Source organism: Cheilinus undulatus, linkage group 21 (assembly GCF_018320785.1).
Source record: "Cheilinus undulatus linkage group 21, ASM1832078v1, whole genome shotgun sequence".
NCBI lineage: Eukaryota > Metazoa > Chordata > Actinopteri > Labriformes > Labridae > Cheilinus > Cheilinus undulatus.
The window spans coordinates 10,576,466-10,599,127 of record NC_054885.1 but is presented as its reverse complement, the minus strand read 5'-3'; the positions used below and the strand labels follow the sequence as shown (position 1 = coordinate 10,599,127).

The 22,662-nt window shown below is 37.9% G+C and overlaps 1 protein-coding gene across 1 annotated transcript in view; it reads right to left on the bottom strand.

The window, feature by feature from the left end:
* LOC121504006 (transmembrane protease serine 9-like) overlaps positions 1–6,695 on the bottom strand; it is a 28,054-nt gene extending 21,359 nt beyond the window's left edge. The window contains exons 1-6 of the mRNA XM_041778630.1: positions 6,639–6,695; positions 4,574–4,594; positions 1,352–1,514; positions 795–1,063; positions 501–649; positions 167–416 (exon numbers count right to left, since the gene is read on the bottom strand). Of these exons, the coding sequence (XP_041634564.1) occupies positions 167–416; positions 501–649; positions 795–1,063; positions 1,352–1,514; positions 4,574–4,594; positions 6,639–6,693 (907 nt within the window). The 5' untranslated portion in view covers positions 6,694–6,695. The remainder of the gene's footprint in view (positions 1–166; positions 417–500; positions 650–794; positions 1,064–1,351; positions 1,515–4,573; positions 4,595–6,638) is intronic.
* Between the last annotated feature and the right edge of the window lie 15,967 nt (positions 6,696–22,662).

The following is a 22,662-nucleotide window of genomic DNA, read 5'->3' as shown; positions in this document are numbered from 1 at the left end:
TAAAAATGCTTTGGATTTTAATATTTTGCATTAAAGTATCTGGAACACCGAGACTGATGGAATGATAAAGCCTGCTGCCAAGTGACCACAAAACATCAGAACAGAAGTTCTCAGTTCATGATTTTAGGATTAAAACCAGCACATATAAACTCATAGCAGTACTCACGCGCAGGTGTGGATGTTTGTGACTGCTCAGTACAGTTGAAGCTTTGGTCGGTGTCATTCCCAGTGGATGTGAAGGTGATGTAGCCTGGCTGGTTGGTGGCGATTTGGCTGTTGATCCACACCTGGTACTGAGACACACGGGTGTAGACTCCTGGAAAATTAGGCCTAGCACATCCTTCTCCAAAACTTGTGAGCCCTATCAGGACCCAGGTGTCATTCTGCTTGCCCACCATTGGACCTCCTGAATCCCCCTGTGTGATGAAACAAGTATTTTGGAGAAGTTCTCTTCATAGATTGTCAAATCTGACATAAATACTGATGTTCAAAATGCTCACCTGGCAGGCGTCCTTCCCTCCAGCTTTTAACCCAGCACAGATCATGTTGTCTGTGATCGAGTTAAAGGAGTCATAGTAACAGCTGCACTCGTTGTTCCCCACAATCGGCACCTCCACCTCCATGAGGTCTTGTGGGGAAGGAGGGAACACTGTTGACACACAAATAATGTTGAATTGCCTCAAAATGTGACAGAAATTTGTGGCAGTCCCAAGGTATTCCAAAGGTTGAATTTAGCAAACATTTTGGTCTGTCTTTCCTGAGTACAAACAGAATTCAGCTGCTTTCACACCCACCAGACTCTGCGATGTCGCCCCAGCCGGTGACCCAGGTATCGGTGCCGGTGAAGAAGGTGCTGTCTGGGGCAGCAAGACAGACGGGCATGATGTAGCTGGTAAAATTCACAGGTGAGGACAGCTTCAGGAGGGCAATATCATTGTTGAAAGTTGATTCGTTGTAGTTTGGATGATTGATGATCTGCGAGACAAGTCGAGCCTCTTGGTTGGGGTGTGATCCCTCTTGCCTCTGTCGACCAAGATACACGGTCAAATCTCTGGCACTGATGCTAAAGGATAGGAGAGCAGAAGAAATCAGAGCTCAGACATGGGAAACACTCATGTACAGCATCTCAGCAAGTCAACTTTCTAAGAAAAGGAAGCCCTGATTTCATTTCTCCCCCCATACAGTCACAACAGATGGAGGTTCATTATGAGTCTAGTCCTGCTTGAGGTTTCTGCCTGTTAAAAGTGAGTTTTTCTCAAGAGCTGCTAAATTCTTGGAAGAAAACACGTCATGCTCTGTAGCAATCATGTATGAGGGTTAATAAGACTCTGTCTTCAATTTTTCCACTTACTCTTGGAAGCAGTGAGCAGCAGAAATCACCCACTCATTGTTAATGAGTGACCCTCCACACGAGTGAAAGCCAAATCTGTGCAGACTGGCCATCCATGGCCAGTTGCCTTCAGGCGCTTCATTTCCTCCAACGATGCGAGTGTTCAGAGGAGCCTTCCCGCACACTAAAGACACACAGGAGACGAACAGTGATCAACCCTCTGGTAAATTTTCTCATGCTTTGGCCACTGAGGACAAAAAACCCTCCCCAAAAAACATTTAGTAAAATACATATATTAAAATATTTTTTTTTGTGATTTTAATCCAAGTTTTTATTGATTTTGTATCAGTTAAACTAAAAATATTTTGCGGTGATTTTCTGATCTGTGCTCAAAGTAATGATAGGAGAAACAACAGAAATATGACAGAAACAAACAAACAAAAAGCATTAAACAAAAAACAAGCAACAAAACAAAACAAAAAAAGACAGTCATTTACCCCACCTATACAGGTTACCAATAAACCCTTACATATTGAACATGCTGAACCCTTAATAAAGAAATTTGTTTCAAAGGTTGCTATAGTTAACTAAACCTAACTAAAATTAAATGTGAAAATACTTTTAGTTAACTGAAACTAAATAAAAACTAAGATTTACCGAAAAACGAAAACTAACTGAAACTGTATAATGCACTTACAAAACTAACTAAAATAAAATTTAAAAAAAAAGAAAAAATATCCTTAGTTTTAGTCTTTGACACAACCATACTTACTGGCACCTACACCCAAGGCTGAGGAGTGCAAAATTGCCTGATTTGATTGGTTAAGACTTCACACAGTGATAGTTTTATGTCTGGAGTTGTATTTAAACATCATCTTTAAACAGATAAAAATTAAAAGTGAAGAGAAGCCTGTTTAAATATATTTTTAAAAAATGTAGGATGTTCACGCAGCCCTGACATGTATCTGAAAACCCCCCCCTACTAAAACGAAGCATTTTTGCGAAATATAAACTAAACTAAACTAACAAACCAGTAGTGAAAACTAATTGAAACTAAACTGAAATTGAACAGAGAGTAAAAACAAAATAAAACAAAAACTAATAAAAAATCCAAAACTATTTTAACCTTGTTTCAAATGTCATCAAACTTTGCTTTTTTTAAAAATATGAGGTAGTCTTCATCATGACATTGTACGTTGTACATTGTAGGTACGGTAATTAAAGCCAATAAACAACAGAATTTATTTATATTTTATTTCATTAAATTGTATTCAAATTACATTAATAGGCCTGATTAAATAACATTTAAATTACTAGTAATGTTGCAACCTCCTTCCAAAAGGTCTTTAATGAATAAAAATATCAGTAAAATAAATAAATAACTATATAAATTCATTTTTGAATTTCTAGTTTATTTTAACTGATATATTGGCATACTAATACCCATTCTTTAAACTCTAAAATTTCCCAGACAACTTGAACACATCATCATACAACCATAAGTTAACTTGTTAAGTATGCTAAACAACGTCTATCCTGCTGATTTCAACACCGACTTCAGCGCTGGATTACTTTTTTAACCAATGGGACCTACTTCAAAGTTCGGGAGAAGTTTTCACAGCCCATCTTGGTGGATAAAGCAGTAAGAGTCACGCGAAATCTGTGGATAACTTTACCCATGATGCAGCTGTGGACATGATCGAGTCCCCTCTCCGCCTCCTCCGAGGCTGACGGTTGAAGGTACCGTGTTTAGAATTAATTTGATTCACAAAACCAAAAAAACCTGTCAGCGACACACCTGCTGAATAATGTCAGAGCTACTGTTGTCGTCTTTGTCCACTGTTGTATTTTAATGGGAAACAAAGTGTTTCCAAAACAGGACACTTTTATCTGGGAATATTCAGGCTGTTGCTGTCATTTACTGTTGTTGTGTGGTTGCCAGGACAGTGTGACAGTGAGTTGTTCTCTGGCAGTCCCTCTGTTTGAGCTTCGCTCCACATGTATATGTTCGGTACATAGCTGCACCGTACTGAGAGGCCCATATCGAATAGGTACGGTACGAATACACGTACCTTTACACCCCTAGCCTTTAGTAGTAACCAAAGTTGTGCTTTTGTGACACCTAGTGGTGGACATGAGGAGATTTTTGTCGGGGCTTTTCCAATCAGGGTTATCTGAGGAGAACGAGGCGGTAGCAATGGGTGAACAATGGCTGCCTACAGTGTGGTGATTAGCTTGGATGTAGCTTTAGCAAAGCATCAGTTTTACCAGAACTGAACAATGTTTCTGTAGGAAATAAAAACAACACCGACCTGCTTTGGCATGAGTTTGTGATCGTCATGGGTGACGTTTATCCAATCTACATGCTGTAATTCAGCCCACATCCTTGCATACTTTATACCTCTGATTATGTCTAGTCAGCATCACTGTTTGCACATCTTGCAACCATACTTTTCATGCACATGGACTTGTATATACTCAAGCTTGTATAGTAATACGCAAACTAACTTAAAAAAAATCAAAAGAACAAACATCATATATTCAGTCTTGCTTTTACAGAATTAAATTCTTGAATTTTTTAAAATATTTGGCTGTTTTGATCAGGACTAAAGTTGATTGAAATATTTCATCCAAAGAAAGTTGGTAATAGTTGTTCATATGTAATATTTTTCAGAAAATTTTGGAAGTGAACATTTTTGTCTGTAATGGCCTTAAATGCTAGTATGTTAATTCCACTACCAGGGGGCACTCAAACAAAACAAAAACACAAAATGATGATGAAAGACATCCTGCTAAGCTCCACCCACCTCTGCTGTTTACTTCCTGTTTGAATAGAGGACTCTGCTGAACCAAAACAACACTCAATATGAGGCATTAACTAAACAGATGTTTTGGGTTCATGGATAAAATTCACATAATGGGGGAGAAAAGCTGTTAAAAGTGGCTGTTAGTGTTGCGAGGATTCAAGGATTAAACACGGCATAAAGCCCCTTTTTATGTGTAATTTCTCCATGAAACCATAACAATAAACTGCACAGGACCCAGTTGTGGAGTTAGGTGTGCTGAGCAGCCGGTCTGCTCTCTACTTGATCTGTAGACGCCTCGGTGCAACATGTTCCAGTATGTTGCTGAAATGTTTTATGGCTTTGGATTTTCTTACTAATGGCTATGATGAGAAAAACTTGAACCACAGAGCATGTTTAAAAGGCCACAAATGAGAGGAAGAAATATTTAGGAACTTACCATTAAGCTGTGAGTGACAATCTGAAAAGGCAAAAAAGGACATTTTAAATTACAGCATCAGATTGATATTTGTCATAAACACTGAAATTGTCAGAAGTGTGTACAAGGTGTTTCAGTGAGAGTGATGAGAACATTTGACTTTTATGATTTGTTTTCATGTGCCCTGAACACATCACATTTGACAGAAACAACAATGCCGTCAGTCAAAAAAACTCAGAAAATGGTAAATAGAAATCTATATTTTTTAAGGCATTCTGCTGTTGTCAAGGCTATCCAGAGTGGAGAGGCACAGAATCCACATTGCTTGAAGTCCAGTGTGAAGTTTCCACAGTCAGTTTTCTGAAGTCCACAGTCAACGCAGCCGTCTACCAGGACATTTTAGAGCACTTCATGCTTCCTTCTGCTAACAAGCTTTATGGAGATGCTGATTTCATTTTCCAGCAGGACTTGGCACCTGCCCATACTGCCAAAGGTACCAAAAGCTGGTTCAATCACCATGGTGTTCCTGTTCTTGATTGGCCAACAAACTGGCCTGACCTGAACCCCATAGAGCAGGGCTGAACAATTTAGGGCCCACGGGCCAAATTTGGCCCACGAGCTATTATTTTTGGCCCACTGCCCATGTTCGAATTTTTTTTAATTATTATTATTTTCCCACTGCCAGCAGTCTAAGTATTTATTCTCTATTTATTTATTGTTGCACTTCCTCTCCTGACCACAAATTAACATTGTGTTACATCAGGGGTAGGGTGGCGCTGTTGAGCTCCCATCAGCTCAGATCTGGAAGCCCATGCCCAGAGAGTGAGTCAGTGAGAAGATGCTGGGGTCATGGCAGAGATGGAGCGTGTGAGGCAGTGGCACACTGATAAAAGAAAGTTTAAAAATAGTTGGGAACATGAGTACTTTTTTTTTTTACTGAAATTGATTTGAAGGCGGTATGCCCTATTAGTATTTGTGCCATATGGCTGTTAAGTAATTTCATGCTGTGAAACACAATAAAGAATAGTGTTATTCATTTTCAAAATTACTTTGTATGAGTTATTATTTTGCACAGTTATGCTATAGGCACATTTAATTTCATGCACTGCAAAATGAATGTTTAGTTTTGGCCCGCGACCCTCCACCCTGATTCATTTTTGGCCCTTCACTGAAAAGAATTTGGGCAACCTGCCATAGAGAATCTATGAAGTATTGTCAAAAGGAAGATGAGAGAAACCAGACCCAACAATGCAGATGACCTGAAGGCTGCTATCAAAGCAACCTGGGCTTCCATTACACCTGAGCAGTGCCACAGGCTGATCACCTCCATGCCACGCCGCATTGATGCAGTAATTCATGCAAAAGGAAGTCCAACGAGTATTGAAGGCATGGAAATGAACATACTTTTCAGAAGCCTGACATTTCTGTTCAAAATATCCTTTTTTTATTGATCTTATGTAATATTCTAATTTGTTGAGACACCGAATTTTGGGTTTTCTTATCTGTGAGCCATAATCATCAACATTTCAAGAAATAAAGGCTTGAAATATTTCACTCTATGTGTAATGAGTCTATATAATATATGGGTTTCACTTTCAGAAAAGAGTGACAAAAAATATTGACGTTTTTCATGATATTCTAATTTTTTGAGACATACCTGTATATCTGGGAGGTGGCAACCCTACATTCAGCAGTCTGTGACCTGCTTTGGCACTTAAAGCATGCTTTTTCCTCAATATTTACAATTATATAATAATAATGATAAAATATGAATCTGCTCTGACCGGAATTTCAACCTGATAACTGTTAACTTGAGATGTTTGCTATTCTATCAGCGATGAGAGTAGCACTACATGTTTCAAATTTATCAGTCAAATCATTTTAGCTTGATTCTTTTCAAACATCAGATCCATGCATATTTAAATTCAAAGTTGCAGGTAACACTATTTTTTTTGTTTTGTACTATAAATCCCTGAAATTCTTAACACTAAGCTTCTTTTATTTTCTTCCTCCTGAGAGTTTCTCCAGCATACAACAGTCTCAAACATGATTGGTTCAGGTGAACAGTGAGAGTAGGGATCCTTACCTTGTGTGAGAAGAGCCAGCAGGGTCGCTGTGCAGATCACCTTGTGCAGAGCCATATCTAAACTCTATGTTGCTGGGTAAGCTCAGGTTTAAATATGCTTCATCTCTCCTCCTTCTCCGCCTCCAACACAAACACACCTGTCAGGTCACATTGGGAGGGAATTATGCACAAGCTCTCTAAATACCAGTCAAGTTTTGTCACAGAACCCTCCAGTATCAACTAGACTGCTGATAATATAGAAGATTAACTTGACGTGACAACAATCCAAACATAAAAACCAAACCTGCAAAACAATGCCACTATATGTTTAAGACTGGCCCAACCAGATTCCGGCCTTGAATCAGTCAGCATGCCAGTGTTAGTTGGATATAAAGCAGGTTTATTTTCAACATCAATCCACGTCGAGCAGATCGATCCGAACAGCAGCAAAAACGTGCAAAACATCAGGTGAAATTCTAAATATAACACAATGCATGGACTCCAAATCATGAAGCATCATTATATCAACATTTCATCTTGTTCTGCAGCATGGCAAGAGGTCATCGGGAGGTCAGTGAGTCACCGAGCTACTTCAGCTGACAAGGAAAAGTTAGAATTTGAGGTAAAAAGACAGAATTATACATAAAACCACAAATTCTTTGTAAGAAACATTAACTTTCAACATCATAATATACTAACTGATAGCCAAAGCAATGAAATCATGCTGAAATGAACGAAAATCAACCCCAAAAATACAAAATAAAACGCTGTTGACATAGTTTTCCTCCGTGAACTCGCAGTCCCATGATCTCTACCCTCTTGTCTCGTGCTGATCAGGGCTGAGCTTCGTTATGCGGCGTTCTGGAGGTGCTTTATGTGTTCGAGGTCGCTCGCCTTTGTTTGGAGCACAATCACGGTGTTGCAGAGCGCCGTGCAGCAGTTGTATGTGAAAATTGTAGGTTCTAGGGATAAAAAGCTGCTTTTCCAAAGATATAGAAGTTATTTCTCAAGAAATTACTAAATGTTCCACGCTATTGCAGGAAAATATTGAGAACAAATTAAATGTCTGCATGGCCTTCTGCAATGTTGCATTTCTAAAACATGTTTTTTGTCCTGTCTCTGTTTAATCACATATTGTTAAATCTATCCAAACAAATATTTTTCATAAATTTGTGTGTGTGTGTGTGTGTGTGTGTGTGGGGGGGGGGGGGGGGGGGTTTTAAATATGGGTCTCGGTTTCTCATAAGGACAGGGTGGTGGGTCCTGATGTCCGACCACTTTAGAACCATTCTAGGTCACATTCAAGTTGGAAAAAAAGTTTTTTTTTCTTTTTTGCCTCATCACAAAAATTTGGCACTCTAACAGGGATGTGTGGACTTTGTAAACTTGCTTGATGCAATGCAGTCCAGCGTTTTAAAGTGTCAGCTGTTTTTGTCACCACTCTCAGTTGAAAACAGTTAAATTTTTGGTGGATAGCCACGTTTGTTGAGGTCTCTCTGCCCCCACTGGCCAATCAAGATCAAGAACAGATGGGACCACTGACACATGTGAAAGAAAAATCGATTCCTGTAAACCTTTTTCTTGCTTTTTCCAGGTTTATAGCTGCTGCCTCACGAAGATGAGCAAGTTGCCATGCTGTTTAGTGTAATGGGTGCAGCTACCTACGTACAGACCAGAAGTGACGTACGTGACTTAAGCCGGAACCAGAGGGACGTACTGAATGGTATATGTTTACCGCTCACTTTCAGGGGTTACAGCAAGTGGCTATCTTTCAAAACAGCAGAATTCTATGAATAAAAATTGAAAATTTCCTGAGGGAGATAAATTTTAATTTAACACAAAACCAACTAAAGAAAACCCAAAGAGGGTTAGTACTTCCCACCCCAGTGAAGAGGTCTGCAGTGCGATACCTCTCAAATATTTGATGACATAGTGGCCGATCTGAAGGGACATTTGTTAACCAAAGCTGATACTGATGGCTGGTGTAACCAGGAACTGGACCAGACAGTGCTCTATTTTTGTTCTGTTAGATTTAAGTGCAGCATATACTTTTGACCATGAAATTATGATTCAAACGCCACAGCGATAAGGGTTGGTACATCAGGGACAGCTCTGAATTGGTTTTACTCTTTCATATCACATATAAAAATGTTTGTGAATATTGTGAGCATGTTTCCCCTCTTTTGTGAGTCAATTTTTGCGTCCCACAGGGCTCAGTGTTAAGTCCATTTGTGTTTTCTCTGTATATATATTACTGCCTGGTCGGGTTATTAGAAACAATTCCACTGTTATGCTGATGACACAGTTATATTTCCCTGTAAACTCTCATACCTTACTGTCTCACAGATATATCAAAATAGAAGTCAGCAATTCTTTTTTAAATTTTTTTTAATAAACCCTGAAAAAATAGAAGTTTTAAGAATTGGCCGTGGTAGTTAAATTTGCTGTTCAGGGTTGATCCCAGACAACATGCATTGGTTTAAAAATACTCTTTTAAAGATGTACCTTTATCTGAAAGCCTTCTTGTGAATTGAGTATTATCCATGATGCCATATTTAAACTATTTCATTCATCAGTTATTTTAAGTTTTAATCTTTTGTCTAGTTATCGTTACTAAAACATGGTTGTCTTTTCCTTTGAAATGATTTCTGATTTCTTCTGTTTGTGGTTTATTGCTAGACTTTGATGTTTTTTGAAACACTTTGTTACACTGGTTTTGTACAATCAAACATCATTACTGTTATAATATAACTTTAGAGTGACTGATTTTGGTTTTCACACAATGATCCGAGCTAACTGCTAGCCAAGTAAGACAAAGAAAGAAAAAGCCAGTCTTTTTTTCTCAGACGTCATTGTAATTATTTCTTGTGTAAGTGACTCCAGGGTCAGCTTCTCTGTGTTGTAACAAACACACAAAGTAGATCAACTGGATAACAAGTCATGAAAGACTCATGACATGTAATTGATTGACAATGCTTATGGTTTTCCCCTGAAGACAAATGTTCCAGGTTTAATCACAAACAGGTTTGTCCCTATACCAGCCCTTCCCTTTATAGATATTTGACCGACTGGCATCAAGTCTCACCTTGTCACATTCTTGCATCAGTCAAGTCTACCGAAATTAAAACTCTTACAGTCTGTTCCAACTCCTCTTATGTTTCAAAAATTCTTGGTGTGGGAGCTTTAAAATATTTTAGTTTGTCTTTAAAATTTGATGCAATTTAGTAATCCCTTTAAAATCTGGCACCCTGCTCCATGAACCGTTTTATGAAATTTTGGCTCAATTGTAATGGAAATAATGCCAAAATTTCGATGAGCACAAACATGTTTGACAAAAATATTCTTTTTAGACTAAAGGGAGGAGTGGGTTAGAATAATTCTTGTAATTTAAAGATTTGAAGTGATAGTTCTATACTTTTAGATTAGTGTTGTATGAGGCGCTTGCCAATAGTGAGCATATCAGCTATGGGAGATGCTGGTTAGCATGGCCCCTTTAAGGAGAGACTGGCCAGAGTGTCACAGTCAGGTCAGATATGGGAGCAGGGTCCAAAACTAACTTTTTCACTTACCAGCCACGCTGGCTGGTAAGTGAAATTTTTTTTTTTTACCAGCCAGGCAGATACACTGCCTGGCCAAAAAAGAAAAAGTCACCACCAAAAAAAGGTCACACATCTAATATTTCGTTGCAGTGATTATCCAATAGGAGGCTCGTACCTATTTCCTTAGTTAAATCCAGGTGGCGACTTTTTTTTTGGCCAGGCAGTGTATTTTACCAGCCAACCCAATAAAAATTGCTTTTAAGTGTTGTAATTTGCTATCAGTATTATTTAAGTGTTGTAATTTGCTATCAGTATTATTTAAGTGTTGTAATTTGCTATCAGTATTATTTAACATTTATTCTGAGTCCTGTTTGCGATTCTCAATCAATATTTAAATAGTATGCACTAATACTAGCAATAATATATGCTAAAAGAGACAAAAAGTGAGTAAAAAGACCCTTATTATGTGTAGAACAAGAAATGAACTTGCTTCTGTCGATTCTTGTTTTTATAATGTCTCAATTCCAACCCTCCTTTATCTGGGCTAAGCAAAATGACTCAAGAGATACTCTGGCAGTTACTTTAAATTTTATTTTTGGTTTATCATTTATTTATAGTTCTATTTTTCTTAGAAGTTTAGTTTTCTTATGTTTGGTTTAGTTTTAAACCTTATGGTTTACTTAAGAGCCCACAACAAATCAATTTATTTTTTTTGTGCACAGACTTCATTAACAATCTAAATGGACCAAAAAGAGACAATAGAAAAAAACTGTCTAGGTGCCTTCACAGCACCAGACATGAAGGCATGAGCATTTCCTGCTCTACCCGCAGCTAAGAGGGACTGCTGTGTGAGGAGTGGACTGCCTTTCAGTGCTTTGGGACGGGGAGGGGTCTCCAGTAACACCAGAAAAAGTCGCTAAATTTGTCGCTTTTTTGAAAAAGAGTCGCTAGAGGGGTCTGAAAACTCGCTAATATAGAGACAAAGTCGCTAAGTTGACAACACTGCAAGGAGGTACGGCTACAGTAACAACCAGCTATCCACCTCAGCGCGCTGTGAATGACGCACATTTTCTAAGGGTAATGGAAACACAGCTTCAGTCTTATCAGTGAACTCATGCCCCCAGAAGGACATCTATAGTCTCAGCAGTAGCAGCAGATATTAGCTTAAAAAGTTAGTTTTCAGTTTTGGCAGGTATGAACATTTCTGATAACAGCACCAGATATATCAGCTGTAAATACTGACCATATGTTCAAACAAGTTGGTGAAGTTTTAGGCAGTACCAACAGACCTACACTGGAGATCAAAATTAGAGAGCAAGCCACAATTACTTACATTTAAAGTTCTCTGCATTGCCCTGTTTTAAAATGACGCACATACTAGTAAAAGAGCAGAAATTTAAGCATATTGCATGTGTTACATATATTGTGAAGCACAGTATAAAAAAAACTTAAATGATATATTTAAAAAGAACACTGATCAAAATTAGAGAACATGACTTTACAAGATAGTGAGCAATTCTAAGGTGACTGAAACCCTCCGGCAGCAGGATATCCAGATGAAGGCTAAAAAGATGATCCTGTCAGCCAGAGCAAGAGAAGTTGGCCATTCCAAATCTGTGATTTCAAGAATATTACATCTGTAGAAAGTCACAAAGTCATTCAAATCCACCACCACTGTCCACGAAAGACAACTAAAAGGAAGGACAGGATAATATAGAGAACCTCAATGGACAATTGGTTCAACACTTCAGCTGGAATTGCTCACCAGTTCATCACTGAACACGGTATAACTCTGTCTCATCATACAGTAGCATGGTATTAAATCCTTCAAATGTTGAGCAATGGAGATGATGTTATTTTGGAAAAAATCAAGTGTTCATAAATTGTTCTCTCTTTTTCATCTCCAGTTTCAGCTAAAGTCTTTTTCTGTGTTCACCCTCATTCCTGACACTTAAAGTCTTTTTAAAGGACTGAAGTTCTACCACTAAATGAGGAATGTGTGCAATTAGGTGGACAAACCATTAAATTAAGATCCCTCAGTAGTCCAGCACCAGAATAACAACTCATCCCAGTCAAAGACTTCATCTTAACTGTAGTAGCCCCTGTGGCTGTTTTTAATGACTACTGCCATGCTGCCACAATGCTCTTTAGTCTGATGTAGACAACCATCAATTAAAAGCATTGATAACATCTCATAGGAACAGCACAGTGGTGATATGATATGTACTGTGATACAGAGGTGCCAATATGGATATATTGCAATACTGTGAGCAATATTATAAATTAATAGCAATGTTTTATATATATATATACAGTGCTTAACAAATTTATTAGACCTCCTGTCATATTTGTCTCAGAGACCATCCAGTGTCATGAAGTGCTTTAATGCAGACTCTTTTATTTTCAGTGATCTCTCCACATTTTTACCATTTTGAACAGGAATGAGGAATTTCAAACTGAATTCACCTTTTTATACCCAAATTTGAGCCGGTTCACTTTCCTTCTCTGAGAAGTCAGAAATTAATGAAGTATAACATTCAACCACTAAAACTCATTTTTCTGTTCAGGAATGCAAGTAAATAACTATAATTTGACATATTAATCAAGAAACGATAACGTGCTGTACTATTTTTTTTTTTCAGTTTTTTTGTAAATCAGTAAATTTGAAAATTTATAGATAAGCACTATAAGCACTATACAGTGCTTAACAAATTTATTAGACCACCACCCAAAGTAAGGTTAATGCCACCGCTGCCCTAAATTAACAGCATTGGTAATTACCAAAATCCTTTTTTATGTTTCTGCAATGGTTAATACACCAATATGTAGAAGCTCTTTAACCCAAATAATATTTTTAATGCTAAAATATCATTATTATTGTTATCCATGAATTTTCTAATTTACTGATTTACAAAAAAACTGAAAAAAAATAGTAAAGCACATTCATATTTCTTGATTAATATGTCAAATTATAGTTATTTACTTGCATTCCTGAACAGAAAATGAGTTTTAGTGGTTGAATATTGTGCTCGATTCATTTCTGACTTCTCAGAGAAGCAAAGTGAGCCGGCTCAGATTTGGGTATAAAAAGGTGAATTCAGTTTGAAATTCCTCATTCCTGTTCAAAATGGTAAAACGTGGAGAGCTCACTGAAAATGGAAGAGTCTGCATTAAAGCACTTCATGATGCTGGATGGTCTCTGTGACAAATATGACAGGTGGTCTAATAAATTTGTTAAGTACTGTATATTTATCAAAAAATATATATAGTATATGCCAGTTATAACTACTATGTAATTTTAAGTTAATATAGAATATAACAGAACAGAATGTAGTTATTATAATAAAATGTATAGTCCTGCATCATCTAGCATCAAAATGCTTGAAGGATTTTTTTTTAAAGGGGGAAAAAAATAAATATAGAATTTATGTACTCTAATCTTTTATATTTCAAGTTCTATCAGTTTGAATATCATTACTTAAGGTTGAGGTGTTTGTGAAGGGATTCGTGAGAGAGGAGCTGATCCTCCTTCCCAGCTTTAGGGACTGTGTTGTGGGGAGGGCATGCCATGACAGGCCACAGTGTTTTTATCATATTACAGAAGCCTTCATTCTTAACGACATTAAGACGGTGCAGAACCTAGTACTGACTGTGTAATCATTGTTTCACCCTCCGGATGGGTTCATGAGTGAGGGTGAAAGGGATAGGCGGATTGGTGCCTGTCAATCTATAATTAGGGCCATTAAGAGTAATTTGGTTGATTGTGATTATTGAAGGTTCCAATTTAGTGTGCTTTTTTTTTTTTTTATTAAATGCATGTTTTATTGTCCCGGTGTCAGCTAAACCAACTGTAACAGTCATACACATGCAATACACTCATGCTGTATTTTGTGCGTTTTAAAACAGGTTCAGCAAACTTTATACTTGATAGCTTAAAACAACGAAGCTGTCCCTCTTGCTGGGAATAGCCAGCCTCCTCATGCATGTACCTGCGTGCATCCCATTAATTATGCTACAACAGGTAATGTCAAACGGCTCATTTACAAAATCACTCGATATAGATTAAAGGTACACAGAAATAGCCTTTACTGCTGTTTTAGACAGAAGTATAACTGGTAGGTTTGGAGAAGGTTCACCAAAATAAAGTAGGAAAATATCTTAAAATTAGCGACAACTGCACTTAAATGGTCATCTCCAACCTCTCTGACTAACATTGTAATGTTCATACAGACATGTCTTCCTCTACTCCATTGTTATGTGGGGTTGCACAAGGGTCTATTCTTTGCCCGATCCTTTTCTGTCTGTATGTTACCTCTAGGTAATTTACTCAGTCCTTTTGTAATACACCGTACCACTGCTATGCCGATGATACGCAGCTGTATTTTTCTTCCAAACCAAATAATCTCTACAGTTTTAGCACGTTTCATTTCACAACTGATTGCCTTAGTTTCTTATTGGGCCTCATAAAACTTCCTTCATCCCAACATGGATAATACACTTTCTTTTTCTATCTCTGTCTCTCCTGCATGTGAAGCATGTTGTACCTCTGTTTCCATACAAATAAAGGCTAGCACCAAAGCTCAACATTAAATAACAGATTGTCCTCATTAGAAAGTTCAGAGGTGTACACCATATCAGATCTAAATATTTGAAGCGATGTGGAGCAACTGATACTTTTTCACTCCTGAAAGGATACAATGAGAAGAAGAAACAGGCTCAGAAACAAACCAGTAAAACTTCATTCGCACTTTTGATGAGTCACACGCCATTGCCCATCCATCAGATAGTCATTGTTTTGGAAACAAAAAAAATCAACCATAAATGTGCAGCTATCAGTTAAGAAGTACAGCTGGTTAAAAATAGTCAAAAATATTTGAAAAAGGGTGCGCAGTGTTGAGTGGTTTAAGGCACCACCCATGTACGTGGGCAGGTTTGAACCCGGCCTGTGGCCCTTTACTGCATGTCTCTCTCCACTCTGTTTCTGAGTCTATCCACTGTTCTTCCTCTATCTAGAAAAGGCCCAACAATAAATCTTAAAAAAAAAAAAAGAAAAAAAAAAAAGAAAAAAGGGAGCTTGTAATCAACCAAAAAAAAAACTTGGGTTACCCATGAAACCTTAAATGTTGTCCCTCAATCAACTTGATTAGTAATGCTCTAATTTAAACCCCCCGGCACTAAAAAAAAATTAAAAATTAACATAACAAACTAAGACCTTTGTGCAACCTGAGAAAAACAAACTGACCTTACCAGTTTTCACTTCATAGCTTCAACAATACGTCAATGACGTTGTGAAATCTGTTGTGATTTGTGTGAGACACAACTAGCACGTACACTCAGTACCAATTCAGGTGCCAAGTCTCGTAAAGAATGAAGTTTTGTAAGATTTGAACGATATTATCTGGCGAATATCATCCCTGCGCTCTAGCATGTTCGGCGACATGCTACCTCATCATCAATGAACCGTAACACACAGTTTACTTGTAAACTGAAACTGTTTCATGTTTTAATTTCATGGATTATTTTTTATTCTTAGTAATCCTAACTTGAGTGTTGATGATGTGCCATTCACTGTGGATACGAGAAGATATTTGTATGAACCTGAGTCCACCGAAGAAGTTAAACAGATGGAAGGTCAGCGGGCTGAAAGAGAGAGCAGAGAAATATCATTTGAAAGTTTTGAGCTGGAGATCCCGTGTTACCTGGTGGTGCAGGTGTGGAAAATGCAAACCCATGCTCTGGATCTGTTCTATTAGCCTAATAAAGGCATCACAAAGACAGTTTAAGTTAATACAGTGGTAGAAAGTTATGTGTTTGAACACAGTCAAAGAAGTTGAGAAAAATACAACTTTTCTCTTTGGACCTTAGGGGAGCAGAAGTAGACACTAAGGACTTCTCACTTCTGATTATCATTAGCTCGTGTTTATATCAGTCTGACAGCATTCACTAAACCAGAATCTAAAATGTACAACTTCTGATGTACTTTGGAGGCAGATGGATTGGAACAATTCAAAAATAAACTTTTCATGTTTATGTATGAAATTCACTCTGCTGTGTTTTTGTTTTCTTGTCACCACGACAGCAAAGTCTCACACAGGCAGCTTGACGTTTTCCAGGTGAGTAAAAACAGGACAAGAGAAGAAATCAGTGCTGATGTGGGTCAATATTTGCTGTCATCACTCTTATGTGTCTCACTTACAGACAGCTACATACTTATCTACTGATTATTCATGAATATTACCATATAATCTTACTAATGGAGCACAGCCTTTCTGTTTAGGATTATATCTACGGCTAACTCTTAGAAAATAGAAACCTTTGATATGTTTCTGTACACTGATGTTGCTTCACTGCAATATAATAGTGGAAAACTGCAAATATATGATATATGATTTAAGCTGTCACACAGGCAGAATAATTCAACTGCCAAATTAGACCTTTACTTTCTCGTCTGAGTCGTCACATATGCTGAAATGAAAGCTCATCAACATTTGACATCTGAACTTTTGATATATAAAATACAAACCCTAAATCCAAAGAAGTTGGGACGCTGTGTAAATGTGAATAATACAGAATATAGTGATTGGGGGGTTATTACAGTACTTTCTAATTTTGATGCCAATGCCACGTTTCAAAAAAGTTAGGACAGGGAAGGACAAAAAAAGACTAGAAAAGTGGGTAGCTCAAAAAACACCTGGAAATCTTCACAGGTAAGAATGTTAACCCCTTAAAGCCTGAAAACACAAATTATAGCCAGAAAATTCTCATTTTTTGTAACTGAAATGTTTATTTCATTTTCTCCTGAAATTTAAAAAAAAATCCAAATTTCCATAAAATTTAACAAATATATTTTAAGTATCTCATTTTATTCATTAGGTGTTTTTGGTGACTGATAATCCACTTGAGGGTGTTTTTTTTATCTATCAGATTGTATTCATTAGTTTTTTTGAGTGATTTATTGATTATATAGAGGTATCATAAAAGTATGTATCAAATATGATACAACAGGCGTTAAGGGGTTAATTTGTAACAGGGGATTGTACCATGATTTGGTATGAAAAAAAGCACACCTGAAAAGCCTATATGTTCCTCTCACAACTGTGATTGTAAATGTAACTGCCCATGAACGTAATAAACCACAAACGTAATACAAAACACAAAGTTTTTAACATAATAATCCCACAAATCTTGCTACTCTAAATGTATGTCTGTGTTGATTTGCACGCCATGCCGCTGCTCCAATTGTCTTTAAAAACAGCCTAAGATACGATTACTTGCTTTAATAGGGAGAGCCAGCACAACCTTAGACTGTGAGGTTTTTTTTTCCATATGCAGAAAAAGCTGTTTTTGTCAGCTCTCTAGGTACTGGAAAATTACTTAGATTTGTATGAATTCAAGAAGAAGCCCTTGGATTTAGCAGAATTTTCCAAAACTAGCATCAGTCCTTTTCTTTTCACATTCAACAGTTTTGCCCTAAGTTTCATGGCTTTATGAATGATTTAAGACTCCAGAAAAAATCTTCCTTTTTCACAGCGAGATAAAACTGCAGTAACAATGTTTTTAAATTTAAGTTAAGCTTAGGCTGACTTGAGGCTACAATGGACTGATCTAAAGTGGAAAAGTGTTCTCTGGTCCAGAGAGTCCACATTCAAATTTTTTTTTAGTAAAGGCTGTTGAGTTCTGTGGACGAAAGGGGAAAAGGACCATCCAGATTGTTATCAATGAAAAGTTCAAAAGCCAGCATCTGGGACGGTGTGGAGGTGTATTTGTGCCCATGGCCGGGTCACTTGCACATCTGCGAAGGCACCATTAATACTGTTTAACAGCAAAATCTGTGCAGTCAAATGAACACTGTCAGTCTTCTTAGCACTAACCAGTGTTACTTCAGTTCAACACTTCTTTATCATGTTAAGAATTTATTCTCGCAGTGGATCACTTTCAACTTTTAAAGTTGTACCCTCATATTAACACTGTAAGGTGTAAATATTTATGTAATTAATTTCTAGTGAAATTAGAATATTGCTGAAATAAAGGTTTTAACACAACAATGTGTTACTGCCTTTCACTTCGGGTGTAAATTTAAGGTTTTTACAGTTTCAATCACTGACAAATTACAATGTACTTTTCATGACTGATCAAAAATGCCATTTTGTATTGGACACATGGCAAAGTCAGGAGTTCTCTGGTAAGGATGGAAAAAAAGAGACAAATGCATAGTGGGAAATGACCTCTTGATGAGAAACAACTCACCACTCTTTCCTGTAGACTCTCAATTGGCACAGGCAAGAAGCCAGTAACTCAGTGGATAACTTCACTCATGGTGCGGAAGCATCTACCATCAAAAGCAACAACAATCCACCAGAGACAAGGGAAGAGGACTCCCATCAGTGATCCCTGTACAACAGACAACATCCAAATATATAAATACATCTAAAACAATTGACTCTATATGGAGTTGGATTAGCGCTGATTGCATTTACGCTGTCAAGTAACTACTAACTAAATTAACTTTGAAATGTTAAGCACTGAAATAACACTCCTGTTTTTGCTGTGGCTGGTTTTGGAGTAAGGTTTGCTTCCAACCAGACGACCTGTTTTTCTGGGACGTCCCTGCTTATTTTTGCAAGGCAATGCTGAGCCACATTCTTCACAAGTTACAACAGCATGGCTTCACAGTGAAAGACTGTGAAGGTTGTTTTTCTGTATCCAAAACACGGACAAAAAAAAATTATATAACAGATCTTTATAGATAAATTCAAGCACGTTATAATAAAGTGAAAATAATTTACATATGAGGTTCTTTAAATGTCGATCAAGTCCTTCATTATTTACATGAACAGGGTCAATGAAATGGCAGTCTAACAAAGTAAACAATGATGTGTTACATTAGAAAGAATCAAAGCCAAGGCATGAGGAAAGGTCACATTCAAGCCCACATTCAGGTTCTAGTTGTTTTCTGGTAGGCATAGTTAACGCCTGGGCTATGACTCAAGCAGGAGTGGCAAGGCACTCAGATATGGGTCGAGTGAGTATGAGAAAAGTTATTTAACAGGACTAAACTGGCATTCAATCAGTCCCAACCTGTCTTCCACTGAAAAACAATGGGTGTGGTAATGGGCAAGATTACAACATTGAAAGTCATGCGCTGTTGAGCAACATCAGATGTGCTTGGATTAAAATGGACAAAGAAAGTTCCACTGAGTAATCAGATGCTTACACAGTGTTAGAAAAAAAAGTGACATTACACAGTGGTAAACAAGCTCCTGTCCCAGCTTTTTTGAAATGTTGCAGGCATCAAATTCAGAATGAGGATGTAAGTCAATGAATTTTAACAGATTGAATGTCAAATATCTTGTGTTTTTGCTGTTTTCAGTTCAGCATATGTAGAAAATGATATGTAAATCATTGTTTATTTCGTTTTATATAATGTCCCAACTTTTTTGAAAGTTAAAAGGTCTTATAGATTAAGGAAAATGTCAATTTGCATTCTAAAACTGTGAAATATTTCCACTTATAAAAGAGAAAATTAAAGTTTTATAAAACTTTGCTTCTGTGGATAGATCACTAGTCTAACATCAATAAATGTTTTCAAATTTTGGCTCAAATTTCTGCATCCTCAGCATTTGCAGTTACAGCTGTCGACATGAACGTTCAAATGGAGGGGGACCAGAAGTTGGGCCATCATGCTCGACAGCATCACAGTGGAGCAAAGAAACTAAGACCGAGGCATCTGCATGAGAGCACCATTCACTTTGGTGACACAGCTATCAGCTACACCACCACTCACCAGCAGGTGAGACCGCTGTCATCACCTGATTTTACCACGCTACTCAGTCTGGTTTCATCACAAGTTTTTCTTGTCATGTAGTGTTACTCTGGAAGGTCTGATGATGGACGTCCTCTTGGCTTCCACCGGAGAGAACCCAGCTTCCCCTCACAGCATCACACCAGGCTGGATCTCAGCGACACCGTGCAGCCACAGAGTCAGCTGCAGACACATAATCAGGAAGTGCACGGGTCTAAACACGTCACTCTGGTAAAGAACATCTATATCACTACATGCATCCTTCTGTCCAGTCAAATATGCAATACATCTGTTGTTACAGAAGAGTCATAATGGCTGCAGAATGATACAAAGGAGGCAGATAAGCCTGATCAAAGTACAACCCCTAATCCAAAAAAGTTGGGACAAGGTTATGTTTACCATTCTGTAGCATCCCGTCTTCTTTTAACAAGTCTGTAAATGTCTGGGAAGTGAGACCAGTTGCCGGAGTTTTGGAGAATGTTGTCCCATTCTTGTCTGATGTAGGATGCTAGCTACTCAACAGTCCTGGGTCATCTTCGCTGGGTTGACGTCTGGATGGAAGCATATGTTGCTCTAAAACCTCTATATACTTTTCAGCATTGATAGTGCCTGTCCAGATGTGTAAGCTGCCCACGCAGTAGTCACTAATGCAACTCCATATCATCAGAGATTCAGACTTTTAAACTGTGCACTGATGACACTGATGGTCCCTCTCTTCTTTAGTCCGCATCCCTGGTTTCCAAAGAGTTTCAAATTTTGATTAATTTGACCACAGAACAGTTTTCCAATTTGCCTCAGTCCATTCTAAATAAACTCGTAAGGCCGTTAAGACCTCGAGAATCCAATATTGACCTCCAGCTGTATTTCATTAGTACCACTTACTTTTCCAGCCTTTTGTTGCCCTGTCCTTACCATTTTGATAAGCGCTGCTTCCATCGAAATCAAAAAGAGCTTATATTTTTTATAAAAGGTAAAATGTCTCAGTTTCAACACCTGATATGTTTTTTTTGTGAAAAATGATGGGTGTATGAGATTCAAAAATTATTGCATTTATTTACATTTTACATAGCGGACCAAGTTTTTTGGAATTTGGGTTGTACTTCCCCATAGGTTGTCTTCACAAATTCACTTAACTAATAAAAAATGTCCAAACTTTTGGGGTGGGTTGCCTGTGTGAACATAAGTGGGCAATTTATAAAGTCTGGGTGATGTGGCAGGATGGGCGAAGACTACTGTGACTACTTTGTGGTACTTTGACATATTTCACACCCTCACTCTTCCATACCTCAATCTTGCACCAGAGGACTGACCTTAAGATGGAAAACTGGGCTCGGCATCGAGGTGGACAGGCGGTCAGAGAGATCACCCACCCATCGGGTCAATCTGAATACAGGACCACCTACAGGACAGAGCACACACCCCCTGTGACTGACGGCTCAACACTGCCGGCCAGCGGCATGCCAACACTGTGGCACCAGTACAATATACTGACAGGTAGGCTAAATAGCTTTTACCATGCATTCCTCAGTAATTAGAAGGGATTAGTTATAGGATTTTTCAGACATATTTTGAGCTTATTGGCTTTATTTTGAAAGTAATGTGTGTGTGAATGGGATTTATTCAAATAACCAGGTCTGCAATAATACAACTTCATTGTCTGCCACTACCAAATACATTGCTAGCAGGCTGTAGAGAGCATTTCTTTTATTTATTTGTATATTTTGGTTCTTTTAAGAGGTGCTTGTGTGGTATTTTGTGGGACATACTGTATGCCAGGGAAGTATTTCAAATCATGAATGTCTACTGCTCTCTTGTGGTCAAACGGATGAACTACAACCCCTATACAGGCTTAGTTACAATTCACCCCTTACCCTTAAAACTTAGCCCTACTTCTACATTTTTTACATCCCTATCTAGGGGTCGGGGGGCAGATTCTTGTTGTAATAGAGGGTTCAGGTGAAGGCCTAAGGGCACATGGTCTCATAAACTAAAAGGAAACATCCAAACATTTTTGGGATGGGGATGTGTAAATGAGATCATGATTTCACAGGATATAATGACTAGGACTTTTATTTTTATTGCCATAGCATTTAAGCAGGCATCATTTGATTTTAACTAGTATCATATCAAGGTTTATAATTCTTGTTTATAAAGGCTAACATTTCTGCCAGTTTTGGCATCACATGTTGCAGGGCTGTTTACGAGGAAGCATACAATTCTGATTTTAAACATTTTACTTCTGTTTTATTTCACAATAGTAGACAGAGTATAGTGTTTTGCTAATGCATAAGGTTAGCTTGATCAAAAGTCAATGACACACCAAACCTGTGTGCAGGTGAAACAGGGCAGACAGCTGGTCCAGGGAATCTCCACAGACGCTCCAGAGATAAGCTGCTTTGGGCAGCGAGGCGCTGGGACACGGACTACTCTGCACTCAGACGCTACTGACATACAACACAGTGATTACACACTGAGTGACATTATTAAACATATTAACCTGGCTCTATGACTCCAGCGTTGTCTGATCACTGGAATGTCAGTAAGATTCTGGACTAGGATGTCAAAATTCACAATCATCTGAGTAGCTGATGTCCTCTGACATACAACATTGTGTACCACTGCTGTAAGCAGTACTTGGAAATGGCATTTCTGATGTTTCCATCTAAGAGTATGATGTGGAATCTGCAAACAGCCTTGGGGGAAA